This window comes from Lupinus angustifolius, chromosome LG02 (genome assembly GCF_001865875.1).
Source record: "Lupinus angustifolius cultivar Tanjil chromosome LG02, LupAngTanjil_v1.0, whole genome shotgun sequence".
In the NCBI taxonomy this organism is placed as follows: domain Eukaryota; kingdom Viridiplantae; phylum Streptophyta; class Magnoliopsida; order Fabales; family Fabaceae; genus Lupinus; species Lupinus angustifolius.
This window is the reverse complement of record NC_032010.1, coordinates 19,461,462-19,477,923: the sequence shown is the minus strand read 5'-3', so window position 1 is coordinate 19,477,923 and position 16,462 is coordinate 19,461,462. Positions and strand designations below refer to the sequence as shown.

Sequence of the window (16,462 nt, the reverse complement as noted above, 5' to 3'; positions counted from 1 at the left end):
TCTAATTTTATTTTATAACTTCTAATTTCATCTTTATATATACTTATACCAATAAAAATTTATTTCATATTTTATAACTTCTATTTTTATTTTATAACTTCTAATTTCATTTTATAAATTCTAATTTTATCTTTACTAGCGTGTTAACAGGCACTACTGTGGCTGTCAACCCGCTTTCCTATTGTTTGTAATGTGTATTCTACATATTAAGTTGTATTATATATTGTAATTTGCAGTTGAATATATATTCGTTTGAGGTAATTAAAGAAAGGATACATATACAATTGTGTTCATCAAGAATAGAGTTTTGATATCTTCACTTAATTTTATTTTCTAGTGTGTTAACAGGCAGTACTGGGTCTGTCAACCCAATTTCCTATCGTTTGTAATGTGTATTCTACATGCAAAAGTGATTTTTTATCTAATTAATTAAAATCTATTGAGTAAATCTATTGCATTGGTCATAATATATATCCATTAAATTAAAAAATAGGAATGCATGAAATATATTGCATTGGTCACAATGTATGCCATTGAGTAAAGAGTATGTGAATATTTGACATTTAAAACATTCAGACTACACGTTACAAACAATATGAAAGCGGGTTGACAAACACAATAATACCTATCAACATGCTAGAAAATAAAATTAAGTGAATATATCAAGACTATATTCTTGATGAACACAATTGTATATGCATCATTTCTTTAAGATTGAACAATTAACTCAAACGATACAACTTAATATATAGAATACACATTACAAACAATAGGAAAGCGGGTACTACTCATAATTAATAGTGTTTGACCTAGCGGTTTGAAAAACGACAAAACCGGTTCCCATGAAATTTTGCACACAACACAAGGAAACGACAACCCGTTTCTTGTGAAAACTTCCAAAAGAAAAAGAAAACGCTCACAAATCAGGGATTTGGGAAGAAAATATTCCCCCAAATCCAAACTCTGTGTCAAATATCAAATCATGCGAACCCGTGACGCCGTGGAGGTTGCCAAGACGGTGCTTGAAGTCGCCGACGTTGCTTGGACCGCCGTGGAATTCAACCACCATCTCCACCCCCACAATCCACCCGCCACCGCCGACCATCACTGCTCCGATAACGACGATTTTGAGTCACTAAGATCTGAGAATCGGCGTCTTAGGGAATTGCTTGAACAGAATTTGGGGCTTCTTCAGAATTTATCTGAATCATCTTCCTTCCTCAATAATTGCCCTCCCGATGTATATAATATACACCTTATTTATTTAATTTCTTTCTCTAATTATGTGCCTTTGAAATTTGAATACTTTGATTTCATTAATAAAGCTATTTAAAAAATGGTTTTTTTTCTTGGTTGAATTGATAGTTTCTTAAGTTAAGAAGGGTTTGAGGGGGAAAGTGGATATTTCCCTTTCCTCAGTAATTGGATGCAAAGCATTCATACGCTGTATATTTTTTTGTCTCTTAAGATTTCTGCATTCATATGCTGTTTTGATTGAATTTAAATAAAAAAGTTTATCAAATCCAGCTTTTAGAAGAAGCTCGTATAAATTACTTTGTTTTCGGAAGTTTACACAAAGGATCATTAATTTCATGAAAGAAACAATTTTCTGGTGGAAAATTTGTTTATTGAATAGAGCACTAGTATCCCCTTAATTATTCGCTAAATTTCAAGTGAGAATTCTGGAATTCGCTAAATTTCATCAATAAACTAATTTCTTAGGGGGGAAAGTTGTTTTAGGATTTGGGTAGCTAATAGTTCTTTACTATAATTGGATAAAAAATAAATCATAGTGGGCATCCTACAATCATGTTGTGCAATATTATTTGATCTGTAATTGCAATATAGTAAGCATTTCCATAATTTCATTCCAATGTTTATGATTATTATTTTACCACCCTTCTTTTTGGGTATTATTAAGTATTATGTTTACCCTTCCAACCATTTGTGGACGTTTGTATTTGGTTGCAGTTGCATGATCGATTAGTTGATACCGTAAAGTCTGATGAGTACCTGACACGGCTTAAGTTCTTACAACAGGAAAGTGCCAGCGGAGGAAATCAATTTCCTTTTAAGGAGGCCACTGGTATTTAGTTAAACTTCTTTGCTTATAAATGTATGTCTTGTGTGCATTGAACTACTTGGGTTTTGACAAATTTTCTGGTGTTTTTGTTGACATTGACAGAGGTTGATTATCACTCTGCTGACATTTTGATCAATGTTGACTCACAAGAACCCAGTTGGTGGGTGTGGGTTACAGGTGAGCCATGTAATGTTGAGGAACGGAGTGGAATTGATGATGAGAGTTACTTGGTCATCAGTGAGGAACATGTGGTAGATGGAGTTGCCAACTTTATGGCAAGATGCGTTCTGTCAAACCCGAAAGCTCTGGTATATATTTGCCTACTTTTACACATCGGTATTTATTTATTTTGTTGTATCTAATTTTATTTGCCTCTTCATAATTGCAGAAATTGTCACCAGAGGAACTGCAAAAAAGTAAGTTTATGGGCAAATCTTTATATCTTGGACGGTTTTCCCTTTACATTTTCTTAGCTCAAATTTTAAGGAACGATCTAGAATTGTAAGTTTGTAACTTACATAGCCTACTTCACTCAAATGAATTGGGTGAAGGTACCAAACCCATTTATTTGCTTATGCTGGATGGGGAAACTGTTGTTTGTAGCAACCATAAACTCGTTTTGTCATTTGAATTTAACTTTTCAGTTATTCAGAGTTGTGATGTGAATGGTTCAAGTACACAAGTGAATGTCCCTTTTAAACATGCTGGATGAAGCAAATATTATTTTACTCCCTCAGTTCCCATTTAATTGTCGCATTGACACTTTTTATTATCTATCATTTTAGGAAATCAAGAAGCACTCACTTCTTTTTCCTCCATTTGCCATTATAGTAAATATGAGTAGTAACTTGTAAGGAACACTTTGGTCAAAATATACCATATTATATTGCTAATCTGGTGATTGCCTTAATCTGTCTGCATTACATTTATCATCAAATAAAATGGAACAGAGGGAGCATCGGCTAATCTTCCATTTAATGATTTGTTCAATTTCCTGTTTTAGGTTTAATGTCTTTTAGATGAATTTCTTATTCCTTGGATCTGTCAACCACTGTTTTGCTTTCTAAGTCTGATGCGTTCTCAATTGTCTTGCTAATTATTTTATTCACCTGTCCTTTTAACATTTGACAATGTTTGCGTTGATATGATTTTGAATCAACTCATCAAAGTACCCAAGTTAACTATTGCTGCCACTTCGATTAAGTAACAAAATGTTCACATCTCTCATAAGTTAACTGATCTGATTATAACTTCTCAAAAAACTTGTCTGATGACAGCACTATCTAAAGCATTAGCTGGTACAAGCAAACTGGAAAAAGTTTTAGATATTTGGCAAGCTGGGAAGTTGTTTTATGCTTTGTCCACCTGGGGACTTGCTTTGGCAGGGTAAGTCTCTCTCTCTCTCTCTAAAAGTACTATCATGCGTTTAAGAACATACTTCAGTGTCCAGTTTTTTGCTGGCCATGACAAAAGACAGCTACATGGCATGATAGAAATTGTTTTGAGGTTCTAAAATAATTTACATGCTTCCTTTTTATTGTGATGTTGAAAATGTAGAGATAAACAAAGACAGGCTTGTTAACTGTTATATGATGGACATATAAAATTTCTGCAGGACCTTTACTTGAACTTGCATGCATATGTGTGTGCCTGTGTTAGCATTCTATGTATGCAATTGTTCATTATAGAGAGAAATTATTAAAGTTTCTACAACCAGATCCTTGTTGAGTACAGTAAGGAGGGGAACTATCTAATAAATGATTTGGAACTTGTTGGATAATTCAAATTTGTTGGTTAAATTTAATGATGTTTGTGAGTGTCTTTGATACACTCATGTTCATGTCTGCAACTTAAATATGTAAGTCCAAGGTCTTTTATTTTGCGGTTAGGGTGAGGAAGGAATTCTCCTACTTAAACTCTAGCAAATAATGTTGAATTGAAGAGAAATTCAGCATGTCTAGAAACTCGTTTGGCACAAGGGTTACCCTGGTTTTACTCATGCTAAACCTCAACTGTTTATTGGTCAATGATTTTTAATCTTAATTCACTTCCATCACAGCAGTGTCGATGTCAATGGGCGAAGTTTTCCCTTACTTTTTTTTTAATTTTATGTAATTTTGATAACAGGCTTTACCAAAGCCGTGCTGCGTTAAGAATTGCTGCAAAGGGTATTCACTCGGGAAGTAAACTCGTTCTCAAGGCTCTCTAAAGATGGATGTTCCATGACTGGCAAATGTAAAGTGAATGATCGTGCATGGAGCTTATAGTGCCTTGTCCAAGCATCAACCAAATTGTTAATTACTTCCTGCAAGATCAAGCTAATGTAAATTATTGTAAATGAAGTCATTTTTTTATATTATTGCCTACGAATTTAAATTGTATTCTAAAATTGTTTCCACTTTGATTTGTGAACTGGATTGAATGTTTTATGTTCTATTGTTGGTTGAATGATTTAAGACTGTTGTTTTCATGTACTTATCTTGAAGACTGTTATCACCTAGATTTATTCCCACAATTCTTTCTTGTGGAACACGGGAGTATAATAACTGAATCCATTTATTTGTATGCTAAAGATTCTCATATCCGGTGGTGAACATGGGGTTACCTTATTTACTCACCTGGTTTAATCTGGTCTTAATTAGAGATAGGTTTTATTCAATCTAACGTGACTCATGCTCACTCTGACTATAAACTTTTTAGATTTAGTTGTGTTTGAGGGATGCTTCACAACACTCATCTTCATAAAGTATTATAATGTCCAATGCAGCTAACATCTGATAATATCTTTTCTTCTATGATTGCTGGTTCATAATTAATACCGATCATGATAAAACGAAAGAAATAACATTATGGCACTAAGTATGGTCATTATGTTTTATAAGAAAATAATACTCATTAAACCGTCTTGTGCTGATCACCTATAAATAATATCTCGTGGCTTTGGTACTTAATTGTTATACAATATACATAATTGTTGTAGCTTTTATCCCTTACTCCCTACAACTCTAAAAAGTTGAGTCTGTTATTATCTTGTCAAATTCCATTAGCACTTTTCAGCATTTATTATTATTATGTAGAAATGGTAATATGCGATATCACCATTGTTTCTTTTATTTATTAATTTGAAAACGACATATTAAGTTGATATCTAACACTTTCACACAATTAGACTCATACATCAAGTTTTTTCAAATATTAGCAAAGATATTCTTTCACTTTTTTGGTTAAAGAACTAATTAATTTTGGGCTGCGTAGCTGCCCCTTCAACAAATATTGCTATCAAGAATCAAATATTTGATCTTTTGTTCATCCGGTAATCTAGTGAGCCTTGACCACTAGACCAACACCTTGATAAATGAGTATAAAATAAAATTTAATCCAATTAATATTTATGTGGTACAGTGAATAATGGAGTCTTACCCTACTCTTAACTTAACTGATATTAAAATTATTAAAAAAAAGCTCTTCTAACGAATAACGTATATATTCTTCTCTCACCACTCTATTCTCTCTCTTCCCTCAATCACCCCAAATTCAAAAACCCTAATTCATCATTGGCCCAAAAATTCAGTCCAATTCCTATGAACAATTCTCCTCAGATAAACGACGCCGTAACGAAGCTCAGTCCCTCTCCCCTTGGCACACCAAAGCGCCAAAAGGGAGGGAATGAAGAGGAAAATTCATGTGCGGGCGAGAACAACAAGAGGAGAAAGCCCAATGGAAAAGCCACTCCACGGAGAAAAGGTTCCAAGGTAAAATTATTTATTAATAATGCTGTTATTGCACCATGCAAGCATTGTAGTACAACTTTGGATTATATTTATTGCATTGAAATTTAGAGTTAAAAGAGAATGTGGGAGTTGAGGGTTTTGAATTTTGTAATATTTGTTGGTTTTAGCAGAATAGCACCCCGAAGAAAAATGTATCATCGACGAATGGGATGGCTTCGCCTGGTTCAGCTCAGAAGATTGATTTGCGGTTGGAGGCGAAACTATCAGCTGAGGTTAGTGGGCCAATGATTGGTTTTGTTAGTACATTAGGGGAATTACATTGATCTCCTCAATATTTAGCTTAATTACACTCAACACTCCTGTAATTTCGAAAGCTACACTCACCTCCGAGGTCAGTGTAATTACAATCAAGGGAATGTTGCTTTCGAAAGAAGAGAGGTACTATGTGTAATTAAGCTAAGCCTCAGGGGAGGTAAGTGTCACTTCCCCCAATATCTATCTTTATGACTGGCATTTTGACAGAATTTATTTATGTTTTGAGTTTGTCATGAAATTGCAAGGTATGCTAGTTTCTGTCATGCTATGAATGTGTTACATAGGTGAAGACTATGAAATGGGATTTTTATTATGAGTTTTGAGTTTATGACTGCAGTTTCATTTTGACCTGACATTCTTTAATGTGCTTTCTATAACCTTTTTTTTGTGCCAGGAAAATTCAAGGATGTATGCAGGACGGCAAATACATCCATTTTTTTCGCCATTGAAGTCAGGGAAGAAATCTCAGAAGCTATCTGAATCAGAGCGCAGTTTATGCACAGTGAAAAGGGAGGATAAAAGGACCACCAGTGGTCCTATTCATGTATTTGAAAGTTTTAAGGTATGTTAGTGGTGTCTATGATTTTATATCGTGCTATAATTATTAAAGGTAGGTAAGTATATTTCCTTGATCTCTGGGTTTTAAATTCTTTAATTCCTTATTGTTGAGTTAGGTGTAAAATTTGTGATTGCAGGATGATAACTTATCCCTTGACTGGAGAGACTGGACATTTCTGGGGGAGACCACTATTACGAATTGTGGTCCAGAAAGTTCAAATTCATCTATTTTGGTGGATTCTAGTGAATCCTTAAATTTTGATAACCTTCGTGGTGCTTTAATTTCTGAGAACTCCTTGCCTTGTTCAGACCAACTGTCCATGATGCCAGAATACCTGGAAGAAATATTACCAGAAAATGCAACTATGCTAGCTAATGAGCAAACAATATGCCCTCAGATGCCAGAAGATTCCAAATTGGTATATTATTAATTGTATAATTCAATTAATCCCTTCTGTCCTTAATAACCTGCCCCCCTTTGCACAGCTGTAAGTAATCAGCGGAAGCTAGTTTAGAGGGGGGGGGGGGGATATACTCTCAATTTGGTCTCAATGATTTATAAATTATAACTGTTACAAAAAGTTATTGTCAGGACTTGGACGTGGATGAAATTGGTACCTCTTCAGGGCAAGCTAGCATTTTCAGAAGGTCAGATGCTGAGCCACTGAGTAGATTTCAAGAAAGGTTGGCACAAACATGACCAACACCCAATATCTTCATGGCTATAATATATGTATATTTTACTGCCATAGCCAATTATGTCGTTTTATTGTGATACTATATTTTTGTTATGCACATTCAATTTTTTATGCTGTTAACCATCTATTGCAGAATATATTGGTAGACATGGTTTACTAATTTGAGCAATTTATTTCTGCTACCTTTTTTCCGCGTTCTCTCTCTCTTTGCATACTTAACTATGGCCTCACGAATTCAGTTCCCCTACTAGTTAGCAATGAAATTAATTGTTTATACAAAAGAAAATGTTTGTATTTCTGTTGCTTGTTTTTATCATGAGATTCGTGTCATCTGGGATAGTTGTAACTTCACTTTTCAGTTGCGTATGATTTAGGCCTGGCGCAAATTTATTTTCCAATTGAGAGGTTTTCCCTTGTATCCTGCATTGCAGAATGAGGTTTTACTACCATAGCTGTGAAGATAGGATTGAATGCAGCTTATGGACTCACAAATACAAGCCAACAAAGGCTTCCGAGGTTAGACATATTTGGTTGCTTTGTTTATATTTAGAAATTAGTGTTGTTATTTAGTGTTTGTTGTTCCTAAATCATGCATTTCTTGTTTTATTATTGTAGGTGTGTGGAAATGATGAATCTGTGAATTTCTTGCGTGACTGGTTACATCTTTGGCACGAAAGACGTTATCAAAGCAGAAAGGATTCCTCTATCAAGGATCAATGTGGCACACAAAACGATGATTTTAACTGTTCTGATAGTGACTATGATTTAGAAGATTGCAATGAGAAGGACTCCTTGCAGAATGTTCTTTTAATTACAGGCCCAATTGGAGTATGTCGAAATCCATTTTCTCAAAACTCTGTTATTCACAACTTTATATGATTTGGTTCCTTTTCATCATGTATCCATTCTTTGAAGATTACCGTAGTTCAATAACATAGTGTCAAAACTCTAAAATAAATGATTTTTGACAAATTAGAGACTGGCTAACATTGCACTTTGTTCACTACTAGTGTTTGGGTTATTAATGACCCAATTGTAAAACCTTGACAGAATTGAATTCCAATATTTACATTGTACCCATGCTCATGAGTTTCTCTGGCATATTGAAGCCAGGTAAAAATCTACATTTAATCTGGTACTACTAGTAGTTGGTTTGATGGTAACCTCAGTTTCAATTTATTTATTTGTCCTTAAATAAAAGATATGTGTAGAACCCAAGTTTTATTGTAGTTTTGTAGGTAATTGGTTACCTTTGTTTAACTATGCATCACCATAAAACATTAAGAAAAGTACTCTTTACTCTGGTTTTTGATGATTGTTGTAAGGAATGTTGGTCCTTTTTATTTCCTGGTATTTTGATTAAAGGTATGCGTCAAATCTTAAATTCCTCACTTATTCATTTGACAAGTTTCTTGGCATGGATAACTAACATTGTTGTAGTCTTGTAGAGAATCATCATTATTTATGTGTTGCCAGATTCAGTATTTTCAATGTAAACACTTTTTTTCATATTGGTGGCTAAAGCATGAGTCTGTCATATTGCAGAGTGGCAAATCTGCAGCTGTCTATGCTTGTGCCCAAGAACAAGGCTTTGAGGTTTTAGAGGTATCACCATTTATATTTATTAGTTTATTTTGGTCACATTATTTTTGCGAAGCATTGCTGAAGATCAAGCATATGAATAGATGCTCATTACTTGTGTTGTTTCAACAGCTCAATGCTTCAGATTGTCGGAATGGAGTTGCTGTCAAGCAGTATTTTGGAGATACTCTAGGATCACGTGGGTTCAAAAGGTTTATTAATTAGTCTTGTCGATAATTGCTATTACTAGAGGATGAGCCTAGGCTCAACTTTAAGGTTTTTGCCTTTCAAATCCTGGAACTATCCTCTCCTCTTTCTAGGGGCTAAGGTTCCATACATATACCCTCACCAAACCCCACCATGTGGGAGCCTCATGCATTGTATTATCCTTTTTAATAATTATTAATTACTACCATGACTGTGATAATCTATAGCCTATTAACTTTATCTAACTGTACTCTTTACCTGATACATGCATATGTGTGTGTGTGCGCGCATGTGGGTATAGAATTGTGCTAATTATAGAGGGGTTAATCTCATTAGTCATTAATTTTATGGTGATTATGATAAGAGACTCACATTTCAGAAAATGAAGTGGATTTTTTGTGCCTCAGAGGTCAATGATGAAAGCAATACACCTTTTGTGGGGCTTGATGGAAAGGCACCGGAAGAGACAAAGTGATCTACACATGGTTTTCATTGACCTAGAAAAGGTCAATGATAGAGTACCAAGAGAAGTCTTGTGAAATGCATTGAAAAAGAAAGGGGTTCGACTTGGTTATATTCATGCCATGAAGGAAAGTATGATAAGTTTAAAATCAGTTTGCAAACACATGGTGGGGCTACGGGAGGATTTCAAGTTCACACCAAAGCTCAACCTTGAGTCATTTTTTTACTGGTTTTGGATATTCTTGCTCAACATATCCAAGAACCAGTCTCTCAATACATGCATTTTGCATAGCATATAAATCCTAGCGCGAGAGTCTCGCGAGGGAATAAATAGCATACTAGAGTAATATAGGGGAACTTTGGAAACATGTGACTTTCATTTTAGCAAAATTAAAATAGTATATTGAATGAAAGTTCTATGAGACACACATAGCACTTTCTTGGTGAAAACTACAGATCACACCAAAACACAAGAAACACAGTTTAGGTATATCTTGGATCTAGCACAGGAAGTGATGGAAAAATATATGGAGATTTAATTCATTGGATTCAAGCTAGGGGTGAAATGAAGGAGTGCTTGGGTTATCTGTGTTCGAAAGGTGCCCATCAAGATAAAATAATTGTTTTGCTGCACAGCCTTAAGGCGAGCCATGTTTTCGTACTGAGTGTTGGGCTGTAAAGTACCAACAAAACCATGAGATTTGGAAAGGATCTAACAAAACCAGCCTTAAGGAAGTCTAAGAAAATTGAGTGAAACCATTGGAAAGGATTCATGTCCAAATGTTCTCTCTGAAGATTTGGTTTTTGATAGAAGGTGACATTGTTTAATTCATGTAGTTGACCCTTCCTAGTGGGGAAAGGCTTTGATTGTTGTTTTCCACTTTTCCACTTTTCATTGTAGAAATGTTACAGGCTAAACAATACTGTATGCTAGATACCAAAATATGTTGTGTTAGTAGTTGTTGCAAAATCCAACAAGTATTCCTACATGTTGCTCTAGGTCAGTACGTAGATGGATTATCCAATTTGTTAGAAATATATTTAGTTATTATGTCTCTTCACTTGACAATTTAAGCTTTTATGCTAGTTGATTCATGACGTTGTTTTGGAGCCTTTATGACCAAGTGATCTAAAGCTTTATCCTAGCCGCCCCTATTCTTAGATTAAGAAGTTGAATTTTAGCCCAAACCCCAAGCCAAGGTATGGTGGGCCTCTCTGCATTGTCCATGTTTCATGCCAAAAGGGCTCCTGCATGTGAGGGGGTATGGTAGAAATATAAAACCATCCATGTACCTTCACCTAACAGCTTAAGCTTTGAGATTAGTTGGTTTATGACAATTGAAGAGAGAGAAACAAATTTTAGCAAGCATGTGGGTCAAGCATTAATGTGTTTCTGGAGTCCCTATGTGTTACTGGGTTGGTTCTTGAATTCATTCTTCACTGAGAAATAGAATTGCAAGCATGTGGGTCAAGGGATAAGTATGGAACTTATGATTAAACTGGTTTATTACATTGCTTGCCTTGATTCAATCTTATTTTGAAGTTACTCACTGTAAGAAGCCTCATATAGTGCATCTTATATAGTGTATCTTATATAGTGCATCTTATTTTGCTGTTCTGTTATAGTATATCTTATATAGTACATCTCTTTCAGATCATTGAAACACCAGGTGAGTTCACAGCAGAAAACTTTGGAATTTCCCCCAGGTCCAGCTTTGCCAAATTGTAAAGCAACCGAGGAGATGGGTGATGGGATGATTGAAATGATAACCATATCCGATGATGAGGTTCATAGTCCTCGGAGATCACATGGCAAAAATAATGTATTTACATGTTATAATGCCCAAACTTTAATTCTAGTTGAGGATGTGGACATCCTTTTCCCTGAAGATCGTGGATGTATTGCTGCCATACAACGCATTGCTGAAACAGCAAAAGGGCCAATTATATTGACCAGCAATAGTGAGTTGATCTGTTACAACAGTTTGTTCTCTCAAACATATAACTTTTATCAATTATTCATATTTATGAAAGTATTGTTGTAAATTAGGTAATAATCCTGGCTTGCCATATAATCTTGATAGACTATCTGTTTCCTTCTCATTGCCATCGCTGGGTGAGTTGCTTTGCCAATTGTACACGGTATGTGCTTTGAGATATCTTCCCCTACCTCCCAAAAGAAGGAAGAAAAGATTTGAAATTGAAGCTTATGTATTCTGTGTATTACCTGCAGGTTTGTGTTAAAGAAGAAGTCGCTATCAGTCCTCTTTTTTTGCGGAAGTTTATACAATCTTGCAATCGAGATATCCGTAAAACCATTATGCATCTTCAGTTCTGGTTCCAGAGTAAAAAATATAGTAAAGGTGCATCACACAGCATATCTTTATTGCACATATGCATGTTTCATGACTGTCTATTTTTGTTATAAGAAAACCATAATCCTGGAATGGTAAGGTTTCTTGCCTTGTGACTTAGAGGTCATGAGTTCAGATCCTGGAAACAACCTCTTCGCTTGCGAGGGTAAGCCTGCATACATCTACTTTCCCCAAACCCTACTAGGTGGGAGCCTTGTGCACTTGGCCAGTAAAGATATACTGTGTAGTTTAAGTGTTTTCTTACTATTAGGATCTGGTTTTCTCAATTCATGTTCACTATAGCTTGTAGCAAGTATGCAGAAAAGAAAACAACATCTTATTACACACATGTAGTTGATTATGGAAAATTAAAAGCTACAAGCAGTCAGATTTGAGGTACCATGAGCTTTTTTGCAACAAAAAACAACTATTAGGAGTAGATCATCTTAATAAGTTTCTTCATATATCAAAGAGAGAGAGGCTGCTTTGCAATTGTATTACTGTGAGTATTAGGACAGGGGGGGACCAATATTAGCTGAACTGTTATTTATTATTTCTTTTATTTTGGGATCAGCATCAATATATACCCTCCCCTTCTTTTCTATCGTTTTTCTGTTTTTATCTTTGTTGTATACTTGGAGTGATGGTTTCTGGTCGAAATAGTTGTAAGGATCACAAAATATTCAGGTAAGTAATAAGTAATCAGAGAGTAGTTTTCTCATAATACAGTATTATTTGTCAGTATTTCTGATACCATTCATAAATCTTCCTGTGAATATTTTTTTCTCCTTTTACTTCCTCTTTTCCCTTTTACTCCTTATTTTCTTAACAAATTTATGACTTTATCTGGTGGAATTTTTTAAGGTATTTCCAGAAACTAAAAGTATTTTTTAATGTTGATATACCTGCTTAGGCAATTAATATTCAAATAATAATATTATTTACAAATCCCATTTATTGCCATTGGTTGGAATAGTTTGCACTTTGCAGAAACTTATGATTTATTTCGTTACTGTCCAGACAAGATGGTGCAGACAGTGTATGGCTCACTCCCATTTGATCTTGAGGCTGGTCATCAGATTCTACCAGAGATAATACCCTGGAGTTTTCCCTCAGAGTTATCCAAACTAATTGAGAAGGAAGTTGCCAAGTCAATAACCATAATGGAAGAAAAATCTTTCTTGCAAGGGTTGGTTGAGAAAGAGTTGTACATAAATGGAAAGCAAAATGATTTAGATGTGCTATGTATGGTGCCTGATTTTGTCAATGCCGAGAAGGTAGAAATGATTGATATGAATAGATCTATTACAGATTGCAGTGAATTTGAAAGTCAAAATGATGCTATTTCTCAACTTTCTAATTGTTCTGGATTACCAGTAGCATCCTCTTGGCAAATGGGACAAAGTAATTTAGTATTGATGTCCTCTAATTCCAGGGATGAGGATCCAAAGAATGAACATTTTCTTAATATTCATGATGAAGCTTACAAGAGACAATCCTTTGAAGGCAATGGTGAATATCCCTTTAATGTTCAGTTAAATCAAAGCTACAACAACACGCCATTTCGCAAGCTAGTTTTTTCTGGTTTGGAGGATTCAAGGCAGGAACAGTGTCAATATTTTTTAGAAACAGCTGATGATACTTTTTTAAATGAAACATGTAACTTAAAGCATGCTTTCCTAAATGATATTTTCACAGCTGATATATCCTCTGTGCCAGAACCGATATTTGTTCCTGAGACTGCAATTGAAAATGGGATTAAGAGAATGTCTGGAGCAATGTCTTCTGGCCATCTTGCTGGTCCTGTAGAAGTTTCACCAAATAATGAGTTGTCACCATTCACTTTCAGTGTGTGTGAGCGCTTAGCCAAATTGTCACAAAAATCAGATTTGTCGGTGAATACTGAAATTCCAGAATCTTCTGCAAAAGCAGTTGTGCGTGGTTTTCAAGATGATAATGTGCTGGATAAGTGCAATCATGCTGATTTTAAATTTAAATCTTCAGCATTTGCTGAGTCTAGTCCATCTATGGAGACAGATGTGGTACAAAATTTATGGAGGAAACTTCGCGATGGTCAAACAAATTTAAGACAGCATGCCACTTCAGAACAGCTAGGTGCTATTGAAGCTGTTAAACTTGCTAGTGGGATGAGCAATCTAATTTCAGAATCTGATTTGTTGTTTCGTAATCACCAGCAAAAACAATGTGTAAGTGCCTTTGAATAAGTGAATTCAAATTTCTCGCCTCAATTATATTAATAATGTATGTGCAGGGTATTATGGAACCTCCAATGGACCTTTCTGATGAAGCCGCGATTGGTTGGTATGATGAGCAAATGATGATGTCCACTATTGCTGTACATGGGTTTTGTTTTTATGCTCAACTTATCTCAGATATGGGACAGAAGCTGGGTTATGAGAATCGTGTAGATTTACCTTCAGAGATATTGGCTTCCACAACTAATGTTATGGCACTGGGGAAGTTATCTAGACAGGACCACACAAAAAGAATTAATAAGTTATCTAGAAAGCAATTAGAGGTGGACACCCCAAGAAATTATACGAAGAGGTATTTATCCCTGGTTCCCATGTTAATAGTTATTACACACAATTCCTTACCTTTTCAATACACTTTATAGGGATTTTTATTTGGGAGTCTTGCTAACAAGGGCAATGGTTAAGGAATGAAAAAACAAGTGGTATTGTATTTGCTATCTCACGAAGAATGTCACTTACTTATTTGGATTGGTCAAGAAAATATAATTTAAAATTACTTAATTTAAATATCAGATAGCTTACAAGGGTGAGTCTCAGGCCTCAGCACAATGGTAATATCGCTGCTTATTGGCTATGAGATCACAGGTTCAAATCCTAGAAACAACCTCTCCACTTGCAGAATGAGTCACCCTTTTTTTTATAAATATCAGATAACATAATATTTTCTTGAGGAATAAGAATAAGTTACACTTCCTGGGATACCTGAACTTTTTTTCGTGTTTTTTTAATTGCTTAAGCTTAAGTGCACTAAGTAACATTCTCGTTATTTAATACTTCTTTTGGTATGTCTTAATGTCAACATTACTTTTGGAACATGCAATACAGAGACAACAAAACATCTCTTTTCAATGTGATCCAGTCCATTGTTCCTGCAAGATTATCACTGGCATTAAAAGGCACTGTGTTCAATGAATATATATCCTCATTGCGCCAAATTTCAGTCTCAGAAGGTATCCGCATTTCACAAGATGTTGAAAAGAAGAGAGGAAGAAGGTATGTTTGTGAAGCAAATCCATTTGTCTTGGCCTTTAGATTTTTGGAAAATAATTGCTCAATCTTTTTCAATGCAGGGTAAGAGGTTCTGAACACTATTTGAGTAAAGGTAAAATGATGTTGTCACCTGAAGATATATCATTGGTGTGTGAGGGTGATCTGTACAGAAAGATTTCTTCACAACATAAACAGTAATTTGAAAAGTAACTGAACATGAATAAGCTTTATAGTGTAGGATTAATAATAAAGCCATTTATTATGTATGATTTATTGATTAGGTTCTAGCAGCTAGAATAATGCAGAGGATTAGCATAGGACAAGATTGATATGTTTATTAGTTTGCCAATGATTATGGTCATGGGCTCAGATTGTAAATTAAGCTATGCCAGTGGTAAGATGCAGAATTGTCAAAAAAGTTCATTGTATGCATGTTGCATGCTATTGTTGTTAAAACAATCTTATTTTTTTAATTAAATTTTTGCTAACCACCCTTATGAAACAATAATGTTTCATTTACATCTTTGCTTATAAGATAGGATTGTATTATGATTTGGAGGTTATACATGATTTATATTCTGGAAATAACTTCTTCCTTCCCCGAAATAAAATTGTGTAATATGTATAATATTTTATGCTTGATAGTGCATAAATATTATATTCTTGTTATAATTCACTCACCTTAACAAATGTGAGAGATATGAAATAAATGTGAGAAGCATTGAGCTCATACATATGATACACTTAATAATGCTCTAAAAATGTGAGGGAGCATATGGGCCAAGTGTTAATAATGAGATTGCCCAGTGGGCGGATACCTATACGTGAAAAAGTCACATGCAAATACAACAAACAAGAGAGTAGAGAGAGATGAATATGACTTATTTATTTGGTTATTAATTCAGATACCATTTATCTGATCTACTGAAATCATGTTAATGCCCGATCCTTTATAAAGAAGATGTAAGAAAACAAGTTTATGTGTATGTCATTACCAAGCTTTCCTTAGCGTTTTGGAAGCTTCGAAAACCTTGATATTTCAGATAATTGAGGTCAATGTTGAGAAGTCTTACATTGTCTATCTCATTGTCTTGGGAATAATTTAAAGACCTGTTGGACATTCCACTCTTGTCTTCTATCATTGCTCATTCATAAACTTAGTACTCTTATTTTTATGTTTAGATGTATAGACCATGGAAAGGAAAGT

General features: G+C 34.8%; 2 protein-coding genes across 6 annotated transcripts; both read left to right on the top strand.

Moving 5' to 3' along the window:
* LOC109337974 lies at positions 841–4,555 on the top strand. Its single transcript, XM_019575095.1, has 6 exons — positions 841–1,240; positions 1,972–2,086; positions 2,186–2,391; positions 2,472–2,499; positions 3,361–3,469; positions 4,211–4,555. Exons 1-6 carry the CDS (start codon positions 983–985, stop codon positions 4,290–4,292), a joined length of 798 nt encoding a protein of 265 aa, XP_019430640.1. The 5' UTR covers positions 841–982; the 3' UTR covers positions 4,293–4,555.
* Positions 5,565–15,754, top strand: LOC109337953. 5 transcript variants are annotated; one of them, XM_019575071.1, is made up of 16 exons: positions 5,565–5,835; positions 5,985–6,086; positions 6,524–6,691; positions 6,825–7,106; positions 7,280–7,371; positions 7,817–7,901; positions 8,001–8,213; positions 8,931–8,990; positions 9,099–9,178; positions 11,290–11,597; positions 11,686–11,777; positions 11,869–11,998; positions 13,010–14,196; positions 14,262–14,557; positions 15,091–15,258; positions 15,333–15,754. In XM_019575071.1, exons 1-16 carry the CDS (start codon positions 5,665–5,667, stop codon positions 15,451–15,453), a joined length of 3,555 nt encoding a protein of 1,184 aa, XP_019430616.1. In that variant the 5' UTR covers positions 5,565–5,664; the 3' UTR covers positions 15,454–15,754. The 5 variants fall into 5 exon arrangements, with proteins under 5 accessions (XP_019430616.1, XP_019430603.1, XP_019430624.1 ...); XM_019575058.1 differs by having other exon boundaries at positions 5,982–6,086; XM_019575079.1 differs by having other exon boundaries at positions 5,566–5,835; positions 15,336–15,754.